Source organism: Rhynchophorus ferrugineus, unplaced genomic scaffold, assembly GCF_030347505.1.
Source record: "Rhynchophorus ferrugineus isolate W39M unplaced genomic scaffold, kcgeb_rfMv2 rfM9, whole genome shotgun sequence".
Lineage (NCBI taxonomy): Eukaryota > Metazoa > Arthropoda > Insecta > Coleoptera > Curculionidae > Rhynchophorus > Rhynchophorus ferrugineus.
In genome coordinates this window covers 36,120,035-36,140,517 of record NW_027472588.1, presented here as the reverse complement: position 1 = coordinate 36,140,517, position 20,483 = coordinate 36,120,035, and the positions used below count along the sequence as shown (strand labels likewise).

The following is a 20,483-nucleotide window of genomic DNA, read 5'->3' as shown; positions in this document are numbered from 1 at the left end:
AGATGTTTATCGAATGCCAGCAAATTTAAAACGACAAATATAGTTCAGACGCTTTCCGCTAGATGTATTTACGAGATTGTTAAGTAATTGAAATGAAATATTAGCACAAGATTTCATTAAATATAAATGTGATAACATTATTGTACTTCTAAATGCTAACGAGGACATGATTCATGTTTATAAGTAGATGTAAATGCTATGAATATATCATTTTCAATAAAATATTTCTATTTTCTGTATTAACTGAATGTATATATTAATACAATAAATGTTACAACAAACAAATTTTTCTTAAATAGAGAGTTTTAGTGGATGAATTACGTATGTATATATATATATATATATATATATATATATATATATATATATATATATATATATGTAATATATATATACTGTGTTAAATATAATAAATTGAATTTGTGGATTTAAATAAAGTAAGTAATACGTTCCGATTTAATATCTATAAACATTATAAAGGAAAGGAAAATGACGTTTTTAGATAATCTGGTTCGTTGTCCTTTACTTTTCGTGCTCATTATGATATTCCGTGTATTAAAATTATATTATTTATAAAACTTTGAAATATAAAATATAAATCAGTCAACGTTACAGTTTTGTAACCGTACTTTCCGCTATCGCTCACAACAAGCCAGAAGGATCATCAAACATTTATTGGTCTTTGACTATAAATACTTGGAAACAGCTATCCTTGACACGTTCAAAATATTCCAATACGCATAACTTTTCAGTTGAGCTCTCAATATTTAATCCTGGTTAACAAAAAGTGGTCCCTACAGAGCCTATAATTTTCTTTAAGTTATCGGAAAAAATGATGTTCTGCCAGATGGTCAAAATAAGGTCAGGGATTGAAAAAATAATAATATTAAACTTAGTATAGATATATTATTAAAACTATACTACATATCGAGGTATATTAATGTATATATACATGTTTTTTTTTATTACTCTTCGTGAGTCCACAATCTGCCATATTGGCAGCCCTAATAAGTATTGCTTATATCTATATTATATATACATGGCATGTAGAAAATCACTTCATTAAGCAATCTTCTGTATAAAATATTATCTTAATTAATTAGTCTTATTCTAAAACTTATTCTAAAGTCTACATATGTCCAGTAATCAAATCAGGTGGTGTTAAACGTTTTAGTCTACGCACTACACTATCACGTCGCATATTTAGCTAATTAGCGAGTACATTGGGATGCACTGACACTCTTTCGAAGTACTTCACACAAACACGTTGAATTACACTCGTTATAGGTTCTAGAGGAATATCGCGTTGTATCACTTTATTTGAAATATAGTACGGAGCATCAACAATGCCACGCAACACCTTATTTTGGAACCGTTGAATGATGGATATATTAGATTTGCTAGCGGTACCCCATAGTTCGATTCCATATGCCCAAATGGGATTGAGTATAGACTCATACAGGAATACCTTGTTATCTAATGATAACGTGGATTTGCGCCCGATGAGCCAATACATTTGATATAAATTTAGTCCCAGTTGTTTCCGTTTAGGGAGTATGTGCTTCTTCCAGGTTAGGCGTCGATCTATGTGCCTACCAAGATATTTAACATGCTCTACTTGGGGAAATTGATGATGATTGATATTCACTGATGGACATGTTCTTCTACGCAGGGTAAACGTTATATGCGTGGATTTTGTTTCATTGGCTTTAATGCGCCATGTCTTCAACCATAATTGTATTTACTCCAGATGGGTTTGTAGGTTTATTGATGCTGTGAGTGGATCTTCATGGGATGTTAAGATTGCTGTATCGTCTGCATATGTTGCCAGAGTACTTATTTTTGTGGTGTACCCAGTACACTACCTTGCGGAACTCCTGAATATATGGGATTTAATTCGGTATGTTCATCGCCTTGATTTACAATAAAATGTCTATCAGTGAGATACGATTTTAGTAACTGATAGTCCGGATGAGGGAGAAGTTTCTTTAGTTTAACCTGCAAGCTTGTATGCCATACTTTGTCAAAAGCCTGAGATATGTCTGGAAAAGCAGCCGAACAATATCTTTTGGCATTTAGGTCAGCGTTTACTTTGTTTACAAGTCTATGCACTTGTTCTATAGTCCCATGCTTATTACGAAAGCCAAAGTGATGTTCTGGAATATTTTTTCTTTTTTCTATAATATATACATGTAATTAAATATTTTTTAAATTATGTTTTGAATCTCTTATACTATAAGACTTGTCAATCCAACAATAGAAGAGAAACTGAGTGAGATGACTATTTATTGTCAGAATTTACATTCCTGATTATTAACATTTAAAAAACTATCTTAAGAAATAATAAAATTTTATAGAGTTGGGAAGAAACTAATTTAATTGTAAGAAAATTATTTTTTATCATATATTTCAAACACCAATCTATTACTCAAAATGAAGGAACTGTACTGGTTAGTCGGAAGACACACCCAACTTGATGTGAGATTAAAGATATTGGTTTATCAGTTAATTACACAGTCTATTTGGACGTATGGGGTTTAAACATGCGCTTGCACTAAAAAATTCAAACGACTAGTAACCAATACTGATAAAACAACGTTCTTCGATTGATTACCAATGCTTTTTGCTATTCAACTAATCAAGATAGACTTTGATGGTGGAAGAAATACAGCTATGTTATTGGACAACTCGCTGGCAATCAGACGATTGAAGCGAACACAACTAGGTGAACGTGCAAGGTATACCGGAAGGTCATTACCGGTTTTGTTTTTTAAAAAAAAACTACACAATTTTGAAGGAAATGGGAAAATGTGTTTATTCAAAGTATTGGCCATTTGATTCTATACATGTTGACCACTTTTCAGGAAATTTCTGGATGCCATTCCATAAAACCTGTTTGTTCTTTGAGCAAAACCATTCATCGAGCTAATTTCTTCGAAACTGGCGAAGCGCTGCTCTGCAAGCGCGTGTCCTATTGATGTGAATAGTTGATATCGGACGGGGCAGGGTCTGAGAGTACGGCGAGCACAATAATATGTCCTATCTAAGTATTTTCAACGCTTCCTTGACCAGTTTTGCTTTATGAGACGATACCTTATTGTGCTGTAAAATGAGTGTATGTGTATAAGGGTTATTCTTAGCTTCAGCTTAAGTAGTTTAATTTAATTCTAAATTGGTAAATATATACTGATGCAAGTATAACAGAATAATAATAACACATTAATTTGTAAATTAAGATTTTGATAAGCGTGTCTAATATAAATTAATAGCTACTTTTATGCAGAATGTTCTATGGACTGTCACCTTTCAAACGCTATACATATTAGCATTAATTTCTTCATAACCTTTATTATTTTGTTGTACATTTATTTATTTCTTACTAACATTTTATAAAAACCTTGTCTATTGCAATATGTCTCTTGAGTGATTTGAAATCCAAGATTTCTTGGATTTCAAAATCGAAGAAAATAAATAACTTAATAAATAACAATTTTCAGTTTTCAGTATTCTTTCAGTCAGGTTTATCAGTCAATCATTAAGCCAATTTGGACCTATGTTGTGCAAATATGGCGTTGCCCTAAAACATCAAACCAACTAGTAATCCAACGCACCCAAAACAAAGTTCTACAATTAATTACCAATGCTTATAGCTACGTAACCAACGAAGCTAACCTCGAAATTAAATGTATATATGAAGTGATCGAAGATTTCGCTTAAAACAAGAAATAAGGTCGCTAAATCACAGCAATGTGGGAGCGATACAGCTATTGGACAACACGCAGGAAATCAGAAGATTGAAGCGCACCAAACAACTCGAGCTTATTTAGTGTATAAGTGTATTCTTAATTTTAACTTAAGTTGTTTAGTTTTATTCTAATCTAGGAAATACATAGTGATGAATTAATCCCGTACTTGCCTTGCTTGTGCATTAATGCAAAGTCCAACAGAACAGTAGTAATAAATTAATTTGTAAATTAAGATTGTACTAAGAATATGCAAAACACTAAAAATACTAATAATAATAATAATCAGTACAAATTAGTATTTTAGCGCAACCAAAAATATAATGATTAAGATTAAGTCATAAAACCATAACAGCTCCTATTTTGGTGTTATTTGTGGCATTATTAATTATAAAATATATTTAATTACGACTTTCAGCATAAGAGTGTTCAATAACTGTCTGGAAAGCATGAAAGGGTAATTTTTTCTTTTATTTTAGTATGTTATTAACAGATCAATTGAAGTGTCCCCGGCCTGTCACATAGATGATATCACTACAATTAAATCCATATGTTTTTTAGTTAGTCCTAACCCTCAAAAGATGCCCGTATGGATTTGACAGCTCCGGATCATTTGTTAATTATAGCATTTTGTGCGAAGCAACTTTTGTTACTGTGAAAAAAATGGATAAAAAGAAATTTCGCGTGTTGATAAAATATTGCTTTTTGAAGGGAAAAAATACAGTCGAAGCAAAAATTGGCTTGATGACGAGTTTCCGGATACTGTCTCAGGAAAATCAACCATCAAGGATTAGTATACTAAGTTTAGACGTGGTGAAATGATCACCGAAGACGGCGAACGCAGTGGATGCCCAAAAGAGGTTGTTACCGATGAAAATATTAGAGAAATCCACAAAATTATTTTGAATGACCGTAAATTGAAATTGAATCAAATAGCAGACACTCTAAAAATATCAACTGAACGTGGACATCATATCATTCACGAATATTTGAGTATGAGAAAGCTCTGTGCAAAGTGCGTGCCGCGCTAGCTTACTTTTGACCAAAAACAACGACGAGTTGATGATTCGGAGCAGTGTTTGAAGATGATCAAGCGTAATAAGAGTTTTTGCGTCGATTTGTGACAATGGATCAAACATGGCTCCATAATTTCACTCCGAAGTCCACTCGACAGTCATACGAGTTAATTGCACACGATAAACCCGCTCCAAAACGTGGAAAAACGCAACAGTCGGCTGGCAAGGTTATCGCGTCTGTATTTTGGGATGCGTAGGGAATAATTTTCATTGACTATCTTGAAAATGGAAGGACCATCAACAGCGACTATCACATAGCGTTATTGGACCGTTTGAAGGACGAAATCGCCGATAAACAGGCGCATTTGAAGAAATATAATGTGCTGCTTCACCAAGACAATGCACCGTGTCACAAGTCAGTGAAGACGATGACAAAAATCCATAAATTGGGCTTCGAATTGCTTCCTCATCCACCGTATTCTTCAGGTCTGGCCCTCAGCGATTATTTTCTGTTCTCAGATCTCAATGAGGGCTGTTTTGAAGCAAAGGACAAATCGTACTTCAAAAATGGTATCGAAAAGTTGGAGGGTCGCTATAATCAGTGTATCATCCTTTAATGGAATTATTTTGGATAAAAAAAACTAATTTTGCCAAAAAAATGTGTTTTACTACTGTAGGCCGGGGACTTTTCTATTGACCTGTTATTGATTAACATGTTTTTGAAAATAGAATCAGCAAGAATTTTTAAATACATCTAATGATAAAGAAACTTAAAAAAATTTAAGGAGGCAACTAAGTGATATCGCGCCACAGGTGCCTATAAGAACCTTCTTGCCGGTTTCAGGGCTTACCGCTTCTCCACGTCCCTCCTAAAGACCCCCCTCCCCCTCCGCCGTGTACAGACACGGCGCGCATGTGGACACCGGTCAAGAAAACAACAAAGTCGTTTCCGTGACGACCGATGGCCAATTATTCAAACTTTCTGGCCTTAACATCTGACTGAAAGCCAGTTCGGCCAGTGTCAAAGTCTCGATCCATCGTTGCGCCACGCGTTCCGAGCGTTCCCACTTGGTGTCCCGAAGGTGCTGGCGTCCAGGACAGCGACGGTGTTGTACTCGAACCGCTCGACGACATGTAGAGGCTCGAGTTTTCGCGTGTTACGGCGACTTCTCCGCGCCATTGCTGTTATCTCGATGAGTGAATCGGTCACGTCCCCGCGGCACCCGCGTCTTTGTCTACATCCGTGCGATTTAAGAGCGCTATTGAACTATACCTAAAGTGTCACGGAATATGGGAATTTGTCTAGATACAGGTACGTCGTTGTTTTTACCGTCACCGAACGAAAAACCTAATTGTTTAGCTTCTTGCTATTTGATATTGTTTCAAATTTACCTTATTGTAGTTTTAACAGTAGATTTACAGAGATAATTTAATAGAATGTTTGTCGTTTATCATAATTTTGCTAGGATACATACTACTGTTCGTTAGTCTCGCTAAAACACGAGAATGGCTGGACCGACTTGGATTAATTTTGGATTTGCAATATTTCAGTCCAGAAAAAGTTTATATGGTGAGAATATATGGAATCACTGCGAGGAATATAGTAAAAACAACAATTTTCTTTTCCCATACAGAATGTCATTGTCAATGATATTAATCAAACATTATCGCAATGGTCGAAAATGTATAAAACTGTAGAATAGTAAATAATAAAACTATCGGTCACTATTGTCATTCCGCCATAAGAATACACAATATATTAAACATTGAAGATATCACTGCTTCGCTCTTTCTACGCTAGATTTTGGATTTTGCATGTGCGTTGCTTGAAGAGAGGCCAACAATAACAAACAACTAAATATATGACACGGCATATTAATTTCATAGGTACTATGGCCATTACATAAGTATTGGTTATTTGATTCTATACATCTTGTCTACCTTTCGGACATTTTATAGATGCTATCCCACAAGAACTGTTTGCCCTTTGTGCAAAACCATTCATCGAGCCATTTTCTAATTTCTTCGAAACTGGCGAAGCCTTTCTCTGCAAGCGCGTGTCTCATTGGTGTAAAAAGTTGATAGTCGGATGGGGCAAGGTCTGTAGAGTACATCGAGTGTGATAATATGCCCCATCCAAGAAAATTGTGAGGTGATGAATACTTAGGAGAGAGAGTCTATCAGAGTTAGTTCAAAAATGGTTTCTTCATTTTATTTTGGAAATTTCGTCTCATAGTTGGTCAATTGCTGAAGAAGTCGATGAGATTCTTAAAAATATCGAAACAAATGTTACGTCAGACGCGATTCTTTGGTTACATATAAATCAAAAGAGAGAATTATAAATATCGGAGTTTCCATCTCAACCGTTATTGAGAGGAAATGGAATAGAGTAATTTTTCAAACAAATGATTACTGAACTACTTATGAAACGTAATAATGTGCATAAAAGATCATGGCCAAATCCCGGAAAACTTTTACGCAAAGGAAGGTGAAACTATTTGATGTTGTTAAGTCGACTCTCTACTGTCAACAACTAATGCGAGTAGAAAAAACGAATGCGAAACGCGCTGTAACAGAACAACAACAAAACATCACCATAACTATCATAACAACAAATGTTTAATAGTATTTTACAGTGACGTAATTATGGGTTTAGCAGTAATATGGTTATAAGTCATTGATTATAATGAAGCATATATCACTGATCGATGTTTGAAATGTTTGTGAATAAATTCCTTCTAAAAAACTTGAAAAAGAGTTATTCTAGCAGTAATATGGTTTAATTTACTAAAATGATACATTATTTTGAAACGATTTACTTAAGCTGCTTATATGAATATTCTGTTGTTTTTCTGAGATACAAAAGATAATCTGGAACAATTAGAATCAAATATTAATTGTTTTACTTAAGATATTGTAGACTTGTTTTTCGACAAAGTCTTGTTGTTCGGTAAGAGATAGTATTGTTAGGAGTGCTTGGATTAGCTGATTGTAAACAGCCGCGAGAAAATATCTGAAGAAAAGAAAGAAGGAAACAATAGAAAATATTTTTGTGTCATAATCGGTGAATGTATGATTCACATGTTATTTCCGAAAAGCTTATTTTCGTTTAATATAGGTTGCCAGTCAATTAAAAAAAATGCCTGTAGAAATATTTTAATAAAATAAACAGAAGAGTAGTACTCGTGGAATAAATAGTCTACTTTCATTCCAATGATGCAATAAAAAAAATTAAATCGTACTTCCTGAAGAAACTTTTTGAGCAACCATGTATATTATTCACTAGGTCATCAATTTTACCCACGAATAATGCACTCCCATTTTATTAAAACGAATAATTAGTTTCTATTCTGAATAAAAGCCACCACATAATAAAGATCATCCATAAAGTAGTAGTTTAAAATAGATTGTTAATTGTTAGTGTATGCATCGTTATTCCAGGAAGGAAGTTTATTAAGTTGAATATTAACACACGCCAACGTCACGTCCTTATTGTATTATGAGCATATGGTCTTTATTTTTTACAAATAATTATAAAAAATAATGATGTCATATAATAGTGCCAACTCAAATATTGCCATTGAATTATTTCGCATTATTCGATATTTGTTTTTTATCGTATTACTTGGTGACTCTACCTTAATTACTAATAAATAAATAAATAAAAGTCATCCACTTCGTATGTAGACGAATTTTCTTGGTTAAATCTAACGTATTTTTCTTCATTTTGTAAGCGATGTTATTCACAGTACCCACACTAATATTCAACGCAACAGCAACACGTTAAACAACATTTTTAATAAAATTACAGCAACTTCTAATATTTAATATCGTCAATAATTACCTTTCTAACGGAATTTAGCTGCAAAGGGGGGCCTCCATTATCTCGTTCCTTTTCGAAATAACATATTACATCCATAAAATAACCTATTAAAACCTATTTAACAGTAAAAATGATTATACCTCTAACACATCGCTAAAGCAAAGCGTTAAAATAACGTCTGCCGATTTATAACCTGTAGTAATTATAACTAATATTTTGGATAATTTTGCGTACGTCTGACAACCATACGACTTTGACCGGGTCATTAATTTACGCGTTCGAACTAATCAGACAGCATTGTGTCTCTTTTTAACTAAAATGAAATGAAAAGGAAAAATTTTGTCTTATTCTAAAACGAATTTACAAATTGCGACAGGCAATACATTAAATATATTGATGACGCATATACAAATAAACTTTGAATAGACTATCTATTTTTCATATATCAATCCCCGTCCTTTTCTTTTTGATATGCTCCTTCCAATGAAGTTTTTCATCAAGATTCATCCTAATGTAGTTAGTGTTGTTACTGTATGTGATAATAATACTATTCTTATTTAATGGCATATGAACAGTTGGGTTCTATATGCACTGCTTTACTCTTGTTTTCTTTTATTCTCCTTATCTGGGTCCACTTATTTATATTTTAAGTATTTTGGGTTTTGGCTAGTGCTTCTTCGCATGGTTTCTAATAGCAAGTGTCGCAGTATCATTAGCAAATCATGATTTTTGAAAAGTCTACACAAATACGTTTTCTTGAAGGACGACTTTCTCGATTGCTAAACCCAAGTTTGCTTCTGAGCTGAAAAATGATTTTCCAAGCATACTTTAGTGCCTTATTTTGGTTCAGGATTGTGCAGGTAGAGCTAAGTAACGAAACAAGATCAATTTTATAGCTTTTAAAATGCACCAAGTGCGCTAAATGTTGCTAAGAAACTTTGCTATCATTTTTTTGTAACGGTTTTGTGTGAGTGGTCTTCTAGACTTGTTCGATCACTTCTAAATGAATCATCTCACTTACAAAACAATTTTGTTTACCAGATTACTCCAAATTGCAAATACGTAGCATTTTGGTTTGAACTTTGAAGTCAGTTTTTCTGTAGCCAAAAATAAATATATTTCAGAACAGAATGAATTGACGAAGTAATTAAGTATTATTATACGGAGGTATTATCCATCTAGTTAGTAACTATTTTCTTCCTATTTCTCAGACAAAGAATTCCTTTGTCAAAGAAGTGGTCTGCTACAAATTTTGAGGCATTTCTCGATACAGCGAGTGGGTTTTTACAGATTTTTCAACATGAGGTCGAGTGTTATTATCACGTTACAACACCATGTAACCGCGTTTCTGCTAAGAAAAGAGGTTGTTGCTCTTAATGCTCATTATGGTAATTTATAGGTTATGTTGTCAATAGATGTCCTACCTTACATTATAACCTTTTACATCATTTATAGGTGACGTCTTTTTTGCCGAAAATTTTTACTATCATTTGTTAGAATATTTAGAGATTATTTATATTAATGATATCGTATATTATTAAACAAACCAAACCATAATTTGGTTCTGCCATATCATGTTAGTGAATGTATTGAACATCTGGCTAGAATATCACTTCATTATTGGTTTATGTATTCAATTTCCTGTATTCGAGATTTATAATTCGTCTATGAATTCTATATAGGTATATATTAGTGTTGCGCTTGGGGATATAACAACGAAAAAAGCGGATACATTTTTAAATAAACCAATATTAGAGCCTGTTATGCAACCTTATTATAGATAAGAACTTTTGTTCAATATGCGTTCTTAATATATAGTAAGAATTCTTTATCTTCTTTGAATGAATGAATGAATGGTTTGTCTCTATAGAGCTGTTCTAGAGTCTTTGAAACATTTTCTGTAGAGTATTCATTTTACTTGCTCAATCATTTTTCCTTTTCATTTTCCTCTTGACTGCTTTTAATTTCACGTCCTAACAACTTTTCCTTCTATTGTTCAATTTTTCTTTCATTTTTTTTAAATAATATTTTCCTTACTTATTTATTCATCATTATTTGTGTTACTTTTCAATCTACTTCTAACACAAAATATTGTAAAATGTATTTCTATTCTTTAATTTTAGCATTTCAGCGAAATATAAAATTCTAAAATTGAAATTAATAGTATGTTTTTTTTGTTTTAATATATTTTAAAGTCTCCTTTTACCAATTATGGGTTTATCTGGACTGGACCTATACTTTAATGTGATCTGGTCTTACCCAGCCTGGTAATGGGTGTGGTTGGGATCATTTTCCTTGTCGGATTTTACACTCTTGCCCAGGACAATCACACATTTTTAAAAAATCACAAACAAAAATTTACGACCATGCCCCAGCAGGATTCGAACCCGCGGCTATCGCAATAGTAGGAGGACCGTCCTATCGCGTTTACTACTGCGTTACTAAGCTGGTAATGGTATGTTTTGAAAGACCTATAAATATTTTTGAATATGTTTCACTATGGTAATGAGAAATCCCATTAATCTTTATAATCTTTCAGAAAGAGTTGAAATTAGATCATGATCTTTATATTTATCAAGCCCACTCATATTTACAAAATCTTATGGTGATAAAGCTGTTTTACTCAGTTTTTTTTACAAGAATCAGAAGTTTTATAATTATAACTAATTCTTGGATACAATGTAATCAGGCTAACGTTTTTGCGGTTTCATATTAAAATAAAACATTAAATTTATTAATCTCCATAGATTATTAGTTTATTTGTGGTACAAGAAATATGGAGATTTTATCTACAAAGTTACTGATTGGTAATCTATTGATTTAGTCAATATTGCACATCAAATGGTTGCATATTAATTGATACTATTAAAAGAATATTAGTCATCACATAATAATGTGAATGTAAATTATCAAGTTTGTGACTAATTGAACACACTCTTACATTAATTTCATTTTAATTGTTTTCATTATAAGGAATAACGATTTATATAAAGGTTAAACAATATAAATTATCTTACGATATAAAAAGTGATTAATTTCAATAACCAACTTTCCTTTTTCTCTACGTATTTTTTAAGAATATTTGTGGTGTTTCAACCTTCAGTTCCTTTGTCGGATTTAGCTGTGTTTGTATGTTTGTTGTTTCTGAAACCCGTTACAATGAAGGGATGAAAATTGTAGAGAAATGGTAATTTTAGTTCTGTTTTTGCGATTTTAATGAAAAATCTGTTATTAATACTACCAATTATTATTAATAGGTAGCTAACTTAATAGTTAACAACTGTTGTATTTTAATAAAAACTTCTTAATTGAAATGCCAAGCATATTTTTTGAGGTATTGTTGTGGTATATGTCTAATTAATTTTGATTGTTGATTTTAGAGGGAAATTTCCTCCCGTTAAGGTCAAAAACTAAAATTAATCGAACAATAGTTATGGCATATCATGTTATTAGGTTGTTTTGAACACCTGCGCGTATTGTTATTTAATATATGTATCTATGAATTCTATATTGGTTGAAGACAGTGAACTATAGTTATATTATTATTGGAATATACAATAAAAAACTATATTAAAGATCTATAGAATAAAATATAATTAATATCAAAACCAATTAATTTGTATATCAACTCATCAAAGGCACACAAAACAGTTTGTTACTTTAAATGTTTTTGATATTTATTTTTGGGCTTTACAGTTTTGAATACTTGCAAATACATACCTCTTCTTGGAATCGTGGTCTTTACATCCTGATCACCACGAACTAATAGTGTTCTTTCGGCTTTCAATTCACGAGTGATGCTTAAGAGGACTATTTTATTTGATTCCAATATATCCAGTGGTCACTCATGGCAAGATGATAATAAAATTAGTGTTAAGATAAAACTTTATGGAAAAAGGTAAACGTTGGAGTAATAGTTGATTAGATTTATTAGTCATAACATTTATCAATAATTCATTGCAGATATAATGTTCTTTATACTCGAAACAGGAATGGTTAATAACCTCTTCGGTTTGGTTAAGCACGGTCAGACACATTGAAGAAGAAATTGACAGATGATAGAATCACAGACAAATGTTAGATACATTGAAAATTAAAGGTTTAGTTGAATGAAACTTTCTGAATATGATATGATTCAATGTTGACAATTTCCAAGACAGGGTGATGAGAGTGAAAACAACTAAAGGTGATAATATAATTAATATACGATAACTGTAAGAAGTCTTATTATAGAGTGTAAAAGATTTATCTGTTAAAATATGTGTGTACTTGTTCAGAATATACAGGAGTATTTGGTTAAAATGAGCGAGGAGAGAAATAATACTAACTGTTTTGCAGACATAGTAAATGCATTAGGGAGAATGCAGTTATTTAATTTAGTTTTATCAAGAAATATGTGTACAGAAAACTGTGTATAACTAAGGAGAAATAAAGTGATATCCAAATGACAATGAAAGACTGTACCTAAGGAAACAAGAACTTAATGTAAACGGTAAATATGTTCTTTAATGAAAGTGAAATATATTACTTGGATATACAACTGTTAATTAGGTAGATTAGGCTTTCAGGGGATACCCTCACACAAAAAGGGAGCCAAGAATTCATAAGTCCTTCGATAATATATGCATTAGATGTACTATGATATTAAAATAACATTATTTTTGTTTCATTTTTTTATTTAGATTAGAATTTTGTTGTATGTCGAAGCCAAAATGAACTAAATCTCAGAGTTGATGCGGTAACACTGTGGCGTGTTGACGTCATCGATGTGAGTTCACAGTTTTATTGAATGGGCTATATATAATACTATTTAATGTTCAGTATCTTTAAAAAAATTACTTGAATGATAGCTGAGTAAATGCAGAGGAGTTGTAAAGTTGTTTTGTTACAGAACAAAGTGATGGTTCTCAAGTATTTGAAGAAGGAACGGATACCTGGGTTCAGAACTCTCCTCGTCGTGCCAGGAATGCCATTACTCCATCGGAGAGCAAATTTCCCATGCATAACGATACTCCAGTCCAATTTGAGTCGCCAAAGGTGCCGGTCATTTTCGTTCTTGGTAAGGATTTAACCTAGAACATAAAAGGATTGTTTTTAAGAAGAATGCAATAAAATTATGTGATACTAATTAAATCAATCACATTTTTCGCAACGTTTTAATTTAAAGATTGTTTCGTTTATTAAGGTGGCCCGGGTAGTGGAAAGGTGACGCATTGTGACAATCTCATGCAAGAGAAGAAGGAAGTCGTTCATATCAATATGTCCGATTTGTTACAGCAGTATGCTATAGGAAATGGTAAGTTTCGAAACAGTTTTAAAATCCATAAATGGTTTTGTATATCATTGACGTGTTCTTGCTTCAAAAAATATATCATTGTACTTTCGCATAAGTTCTAGCACATAATAATAAAGCTCTTGTTAAGGGCTTTTTTCCCAGTTACAAAAGAAAAGCTAAAATGAATTTATTATAAAACTAATATCTATAAAACTTATTAAATACAAAGTTAGGTGGGTATAAACGATTAGTTATGACAACCTTCATACTGTCAAAGTGGCACCAACTGTGCGTTCTTTTGACCAAGTATTAACATTTTCTGTATTAATGGAGACTGACATCGCATTTTATTTCATATTGCTTATTCCTTGGTTCTTGTACTGATAAAGTAGGCGGGCATAATTTTTCTTTTCGTCTCCTGAATAGTAATTATTTCTAGGGAGGGAAAGACGTATCTAATGATGATTTTCTTGTATTGGTAAAAATATACATTCAAAAATTCCCTGAGATACCATGGCTTCCCAAGATCAATACACTTCTCAAAATATATCGGTTTATTTATACAATCTCTCTTGGCTCTTGGTATCTGCACTTCTCTTATCTCAAATGTTTTTCGGTCCCAAATATGCCTAGTTTCACAGGTAATTTTTCATGCTTTTAGATGATCGTTATCTTAGACATTAGTTTATCTAAATCTTTCGAACTAATACATATGTGTTCCGAGTATTTATAAACAAAATAAAAAAGTTCTATATACGGGGATAGATGCTACGGTCTGGGTTAGATGTCGCAATGATATTTTGACTCTTGGGATAGTTGCCCTAAGGGAAAAATTATGAATAGTCTGAGTTTTTTTAATTTTATTCGATATTAACTAAATGTTTCCAGTCAAGTGCATGAAGTTGACGAGTGAAAGGGACGGGGCAAGCTTACAAAAGACTTCGTCAAAGACTGCGAACTTCGTTTCACAATGGTCTTAGTGATTTTAGTAAAACAAATTTCAGTAATTGAAATAAATGAATTATTTAAATGTGAATGCCCAGTGGCTAGTGACAAGTGTTTGCTGCTCTCACACATACACTGCAGGGAAAGAGGCTGGACTCAAATAAAGAACCGATTTCCAGACGGTTGAAGCCGAAAAAAGCCGAGTTGAAAGTATCTTGCCTAAAAATTGATGTATTTTCAGTTGTAATACTTGTTATTTTTGCCTTCCGCATTCTTTTTCATATACTTTCCTCCCAAAAATAAATGTTTTCATTCAACTATGATTCTTTCAATTTAATTCGCTTTGATGCAAAATGCTTCTCTATAAAATAATTTCAAGACGGCATTTATAAGCATGTACGAGGGTTGCTATTTATATTTTGAGCCTGGGTAATACAGAGTGTTGGCTCCATCTGACGTTCTCAATTGGAAGCTTGACCTTTGAAACCATAAACTTTTTCAGAACATTTTATCATTTAAACACAACTTGTGTCGTTTACAGCGACTAGAAAATGTTGGCTTAGTGAAAAAATGGAGTTAATTCGTAAACATTCTTACAAGACGACTTTCGGTGACGAAGTCCCATACTGTGCTATTGTGGAGTGTTGGTAAAACGAATTTAATCATGGTCACAGTTGTTGTAAAAAATATTGACACTGGGCACGAATGATATTGCAAGATCTTTATATGACTTACGGTGAAATTAAGTCATTCTTAGGAATTAGTATGATCATAGAGTATCAGTAAGATGTAGCATGAACATATAGTTATGAAAAACATTTGGTCACCTTGGATCCTGCATAATTTAATAAAAGCTCAAAACGGTCAATTGGTGCAAAGAAATGATGAAGAAATGCATATATCAACTGTCAAGGTCTTCCATGACGACCCAACTCCGACAAAAGTAATTTGTGTGTGAATTTATTATTACCTGATTTTCCAATAACCATTTGTTTACCAGAAGTGCTTCGTAAAAGATGAAAAAATAGGTGGTAATTAAAAGTTACTCTTCATGATGACAATACAAGCTCTCATAAATCGGCTGAAACGACCTGTTTGATTGACCAAAAAGTGGAATTGATGGGTCATCTTCCACACAACCCTGATTTTGTCATTTTGTTGAGACCTGAGTCATTTGGTGCCAATGACTTTTTCATTTCCGTATATTGAGAGTATTTTGTGTATATTTTTGTTAAGATACTTTATTCAGAGTGCAAAAAGTGTTATGAGCATATTGGTTCAAGCTCATGAATTCTTAGATGTAGCACAAGCCTTCGATAAGGTTTGGCATGAAGGCCTTATTCATAAATTACAGAAAATGTTACCAAAATAACACACCGAACTATTAAAATCGTACATTACAATCAGAATGTTTAGAGTCAAACAAGAAGAACCTTACTTTACAATAAAAGAAGCTAAAGCAAGTGTTCCATAAGGAAGTGTACTGGGGCCAATGCTTTATCTACTCTACAATTGTGATATACCACAAATGAAGAATATTACGATGGACACAATTGCTGATGATACTGCGATTATAGCTGTCAGACACAATAGTGAAGAAGCCTCATGAAAATTACAACAGACAAGTGACAATATAAATAACTCGACAGAAGCTTGGAAAATAAAAATTAATGAAAGTAAATCTGTGCATGTACAGTTCACCTACAATCAGGCCGTACAAGTACCAATAACATTAAATAATACTATTATTCCATATAGCAATAACGCTAAATATCTCGGAATGAATCTTGATGCAAAATTGCACTGGAAAGAATATATTAAAAAGAAAAGAAAAGAACTAGAATTGAAATATAAATAAGAAAATGTACTGGCTAATTGGAAGAAAATCACAATTATCAGTACATAATAAATTGCTATTATATAAGCAAATACTGAAACCTATATGGACATACGGAGTTCAATTATCGGGATGTTCTGCAAAGAGTAATATAAAGAAAATACAAATTTTTCAGAACAAAGTCCTGAGAGGTATTGTGAGCTCACCCAAATACTATAGGACTGATTACCTGCATCGAGACCTTCAGATACCCACAGTCAGTCAAGAAATCAAGATAATTGCATGGAGGCATGAGGAAAGACTCTATTCTCATGAGAATATTGATATATTGCAGCTTTTGGATACCACCAGAACAGGACACAGACTCAAAAGAATCAAACCATCTGATTTTGTGTAGTGTTTTGTAGTGAGGTGCATATAATAAAGAATACAGCAGTGTCATGCATAAACATTATTTCACCAGAGACTGAGATAGGGCCGATGGGTCCTCCTAGTTAATACCTAGATTTAAGTTATCATAAAAAAATTGTAGAATCGACTAGTAACAATGTAATAAATAATAAAAAAAGAGCATGAAAAAGTATATTAATCAACATGGAGAATAACTAGAAAAACAATAATGTAACTTTCGTTACTAAATAGTTGTCTTTTCATTTTTACTTCCAAAATATAAATGGTAACACTTGTACGTGTATGGATTTTACTCACGTCAACCTCTTGACACCGGCTGGATTCGAACTCGTGGTCATCGCAGCTGTTTGATGCTTCGTATTTTGCTTAAAATTCTTTCATTTAAAACCGTGACTAAATACATTAAGCAACCAATAATGATTTTACCACTTATTAAAAATTCATATTAATTCTACTATAAACTGATACCTTTTTACTTTCTATTGCACTTGCTATATTCGTTTAATTTTTCGCCCGCTATCATTAAAAATTGAAAGAAAACATTCATCAATATGGGTCAAAGCCACAGTTATCAAACCGTTGAGGCCCTCTAAATGTATAAACAATCGATACCTTTTCCGTTATTTTGTACTTATAGCACCGTAATGTCTCTGTGTATTGTAGATGGGTCTGGAGGACTAATCAATATCGATAATGACAAGCAAGGTAAACCAGGATTGTTGTTTTGTGTGTGCTTGCTTTTTTTTGTTGCGAATAGACTTATTTTTTTATCTTGTCCGAGCTTTTGCTTTCTCAGTCTGCATTTTTAGGATACTGTAGTGCTATTTAAAAATCACTTCAGATATTTAATTATTTATTTTTTGCAAATTGTTGATATTAAGACTAATACATTATTTGTTTTAATTTATCTAATTGGTTTTATATTTTTTCTTATTTTCTGGTTTCCCAGTTAGATCGTCTTTTAATATTTTTAACTGATTTTAACAGTGTGTTTTAAAAATTACTTAGAAATGTTATATCATTATGAAATAGTTAATATAAAGTCTTACTAAAACATAGATCCCTAAAATAATCACTGTGGTTTTTTGTTATATCCATTTAAAAGAACCACTCTGCGGTCTTCTCATTATATGTGTAGAATTAACTTCCTGAAATATCGAACGTATTGTTTCATTGAAGCTTGATTGATTATTGATAGACGGTCGTGATTGTTAACTAATTTTATGCTGGCTTCTACAACTTTGGCAAATGTTGTGCACTATGTATAGTTTTCAAGTTTTCCTTATGATTATTATTCTGGGTTTATACTGGGTATTTTCCTATAAACGCACTTGTGTCACACAAGCGGTTTTTGAATTTAAAGGATAGTAAATAATCTGATGAAGTTAAGTCAGGAAAATAGTATGTAGAGTTGAATACTTGATGAAATAGTTGCGAAGGATCGTTGTTGCTTGAGAAAATTATGAAATTATTATAATTATGAAAACCTAACAGTTTCTGTCGACTGATTTATTGAGACGAATTTGTTTAAACAATCTACAACACTCAAATAACGTTTCTTATTGAAGGCTTGTTTGGGCTGGTGAAAGATATTCATAAAAAACATTGTATTTTGACATCTTCTTTTTTAACTCCACTGTTGTCACGCAGTTATACTAATGCAGTTTATTATGGGGTGTCGGATTGTCGTTCAAGCAACCATAATACTTTTTTAAGCCTTATACTAAACTCTGTTCGTTTTTTTAAATATAGTCTTTCCACTTGAACTTGGCATTTAGTGTCATGCCCAAGTATTTATTTATATTCTCATACGGAATGTCTCTAGAAATAGTTATCACTGATAGGTAGTCTATTTTTTAGACTCGTAATAGGCCTCGGAGCATATAATTTTTTCGCCATTTTTTAGTCTACTCAGTAATATTATTGAGAACTATTTGCACATCGTTTACAGTTTTTTTAATATTGATACTTGAGGTGAGTAGTGAAGTACCATCAGTAAACGTGGCCACTAGTATTTCACTGCATTTGGGAATACCACTAGTATAGAGTAAATACAATATTGGCACAAGTCCACTACCTTGTAGTATACCCTCATAGATGGATTTTAAATCTGAATATTCATCACGGTGTCTTATTCTGATATAACGGTTAATATAGGATATTGATAATCTGACTTATCTCTCTATATAATTTGCTTGTAGACTTGTATTCGAAGCCTTGAAGTCTTGGGACACGTCTAAAAATATAGCTGATTTTTTTCATCATACATCATACATTTTTATACATCCGTAATACCATGTACCTGATCAATGGTTGAATATTTGTTTTTAAATGTTTGTTACGTTGTTCTAATTGAGTTGTATTTTCAATTACTTCTCGAATAATTTAGATATGATTGGTAGCACTGATATTGGTCTATAGGATGTTTTATCGTTGGTTGCTTTATCTGATTTAGGGATCATAATAATTTCCGCGGTCTTCCACCACATAGGCCCATATTGTAATCCTAGTATAGCAAAAATAGATGTGATAATTTTTGATATTCTTTCGGCACCTAAATGAAGTGTTGTTTAAATTCTTGCGAGAGATGAAATAGTAAAATACTTATAATTAGGCCTATACATTTTTTGTTTTGAAGCATTTTTTGTTAATTTGAAGTTCTATTGTAAAAAGACGCTACAATATATCTTATTTAAAGTATGGTCCAACGATTGCCGCTATTTGCCCCCTTATTTCAGGCAATATTCGGATTTTATCTCGAAAGAAAGATATATCTTACAAGGCCATCCACGAATCTATCCATTTTTGATGTCTTGTAATAAGTGAAGCGCTACTCACAAAGGTCATCACGCGAATCAGGTGTCGAAACAACCAGTTATCAGATGGAGCAAAGTCTGGAGGATAGGGTGGGTGGGGCAGCACTTCCCATTTTGATGCTTCCAAGAACGTTTTCACCAGTTTTGGAACATGTGACCGAGTATTGTCATGCTGAAAGATAACATCTTTGTGTATCAAAAGCATCAAATCAGAAAAGTAATGCTTTCCGTAAATGCGACTTACTGAAAAGTGAAGCTTGTAACTTTTCAGTATTGTGAGTCTTCAAGATTAATTGAAAGTTGGTTATAAAGCCGATGCGATTTAATACACAGTAACACCATCTGTTGCAAATCCTTTAAAATTCATTTATAGGTCATATAAGTTTTAGCCCTACTGTTGGCGAATATCGATGATGCATCTCTAGTAGATTATATCTCGTTGGAACAGAATTTCCATAAGAACACATTTTTATTATCGCAAAAATGTATTGTTGTCGTTAAACTAAGGACATTTCACCCTATGAATTATTACAAATAATATAATATAAGGACAGAATATTGTATTAATTACAAATTTGAATCCATACGTCTGCTCTTTCGCTTCAGTTCAAGGGTAG

General features: G+C 32.5%; 1 protein-coding gene across 1 annotated transcript in view; it reads left to right on the top strand.

Annotated features, from left to right (window-relative positions):
* The first annotated feature begins 5,910 nt into the window (after positions 1 to 5,910).
* The window catches only part of LOC143202833 (adenylate kinase isoenzyme 5), a 42,527-nt gene continuing 27,954 nt past the window's right edge, over positions 5,911 to 20,483 (top strand). The window contains exons 1-3 of the mRNA XM_076414682.1: positions 5,911 to 6,071; positions 13,474 to 13,641; positions 13,768 to 13,878. Coding sequence (XP_076270797.1) covers positions 6,050 to 6,071; positions 13,474 to 13,641; positions 13,768 to 13,878 — 301 coding nt within the window. The 5' untranslated portion in view covers positions 5,911 to 6,049. The remainder of the gene's footprint in view (positions 6,072 to 13,473; positions 13,642 to 13,767; positions 13,879 to 20,483) is intronic.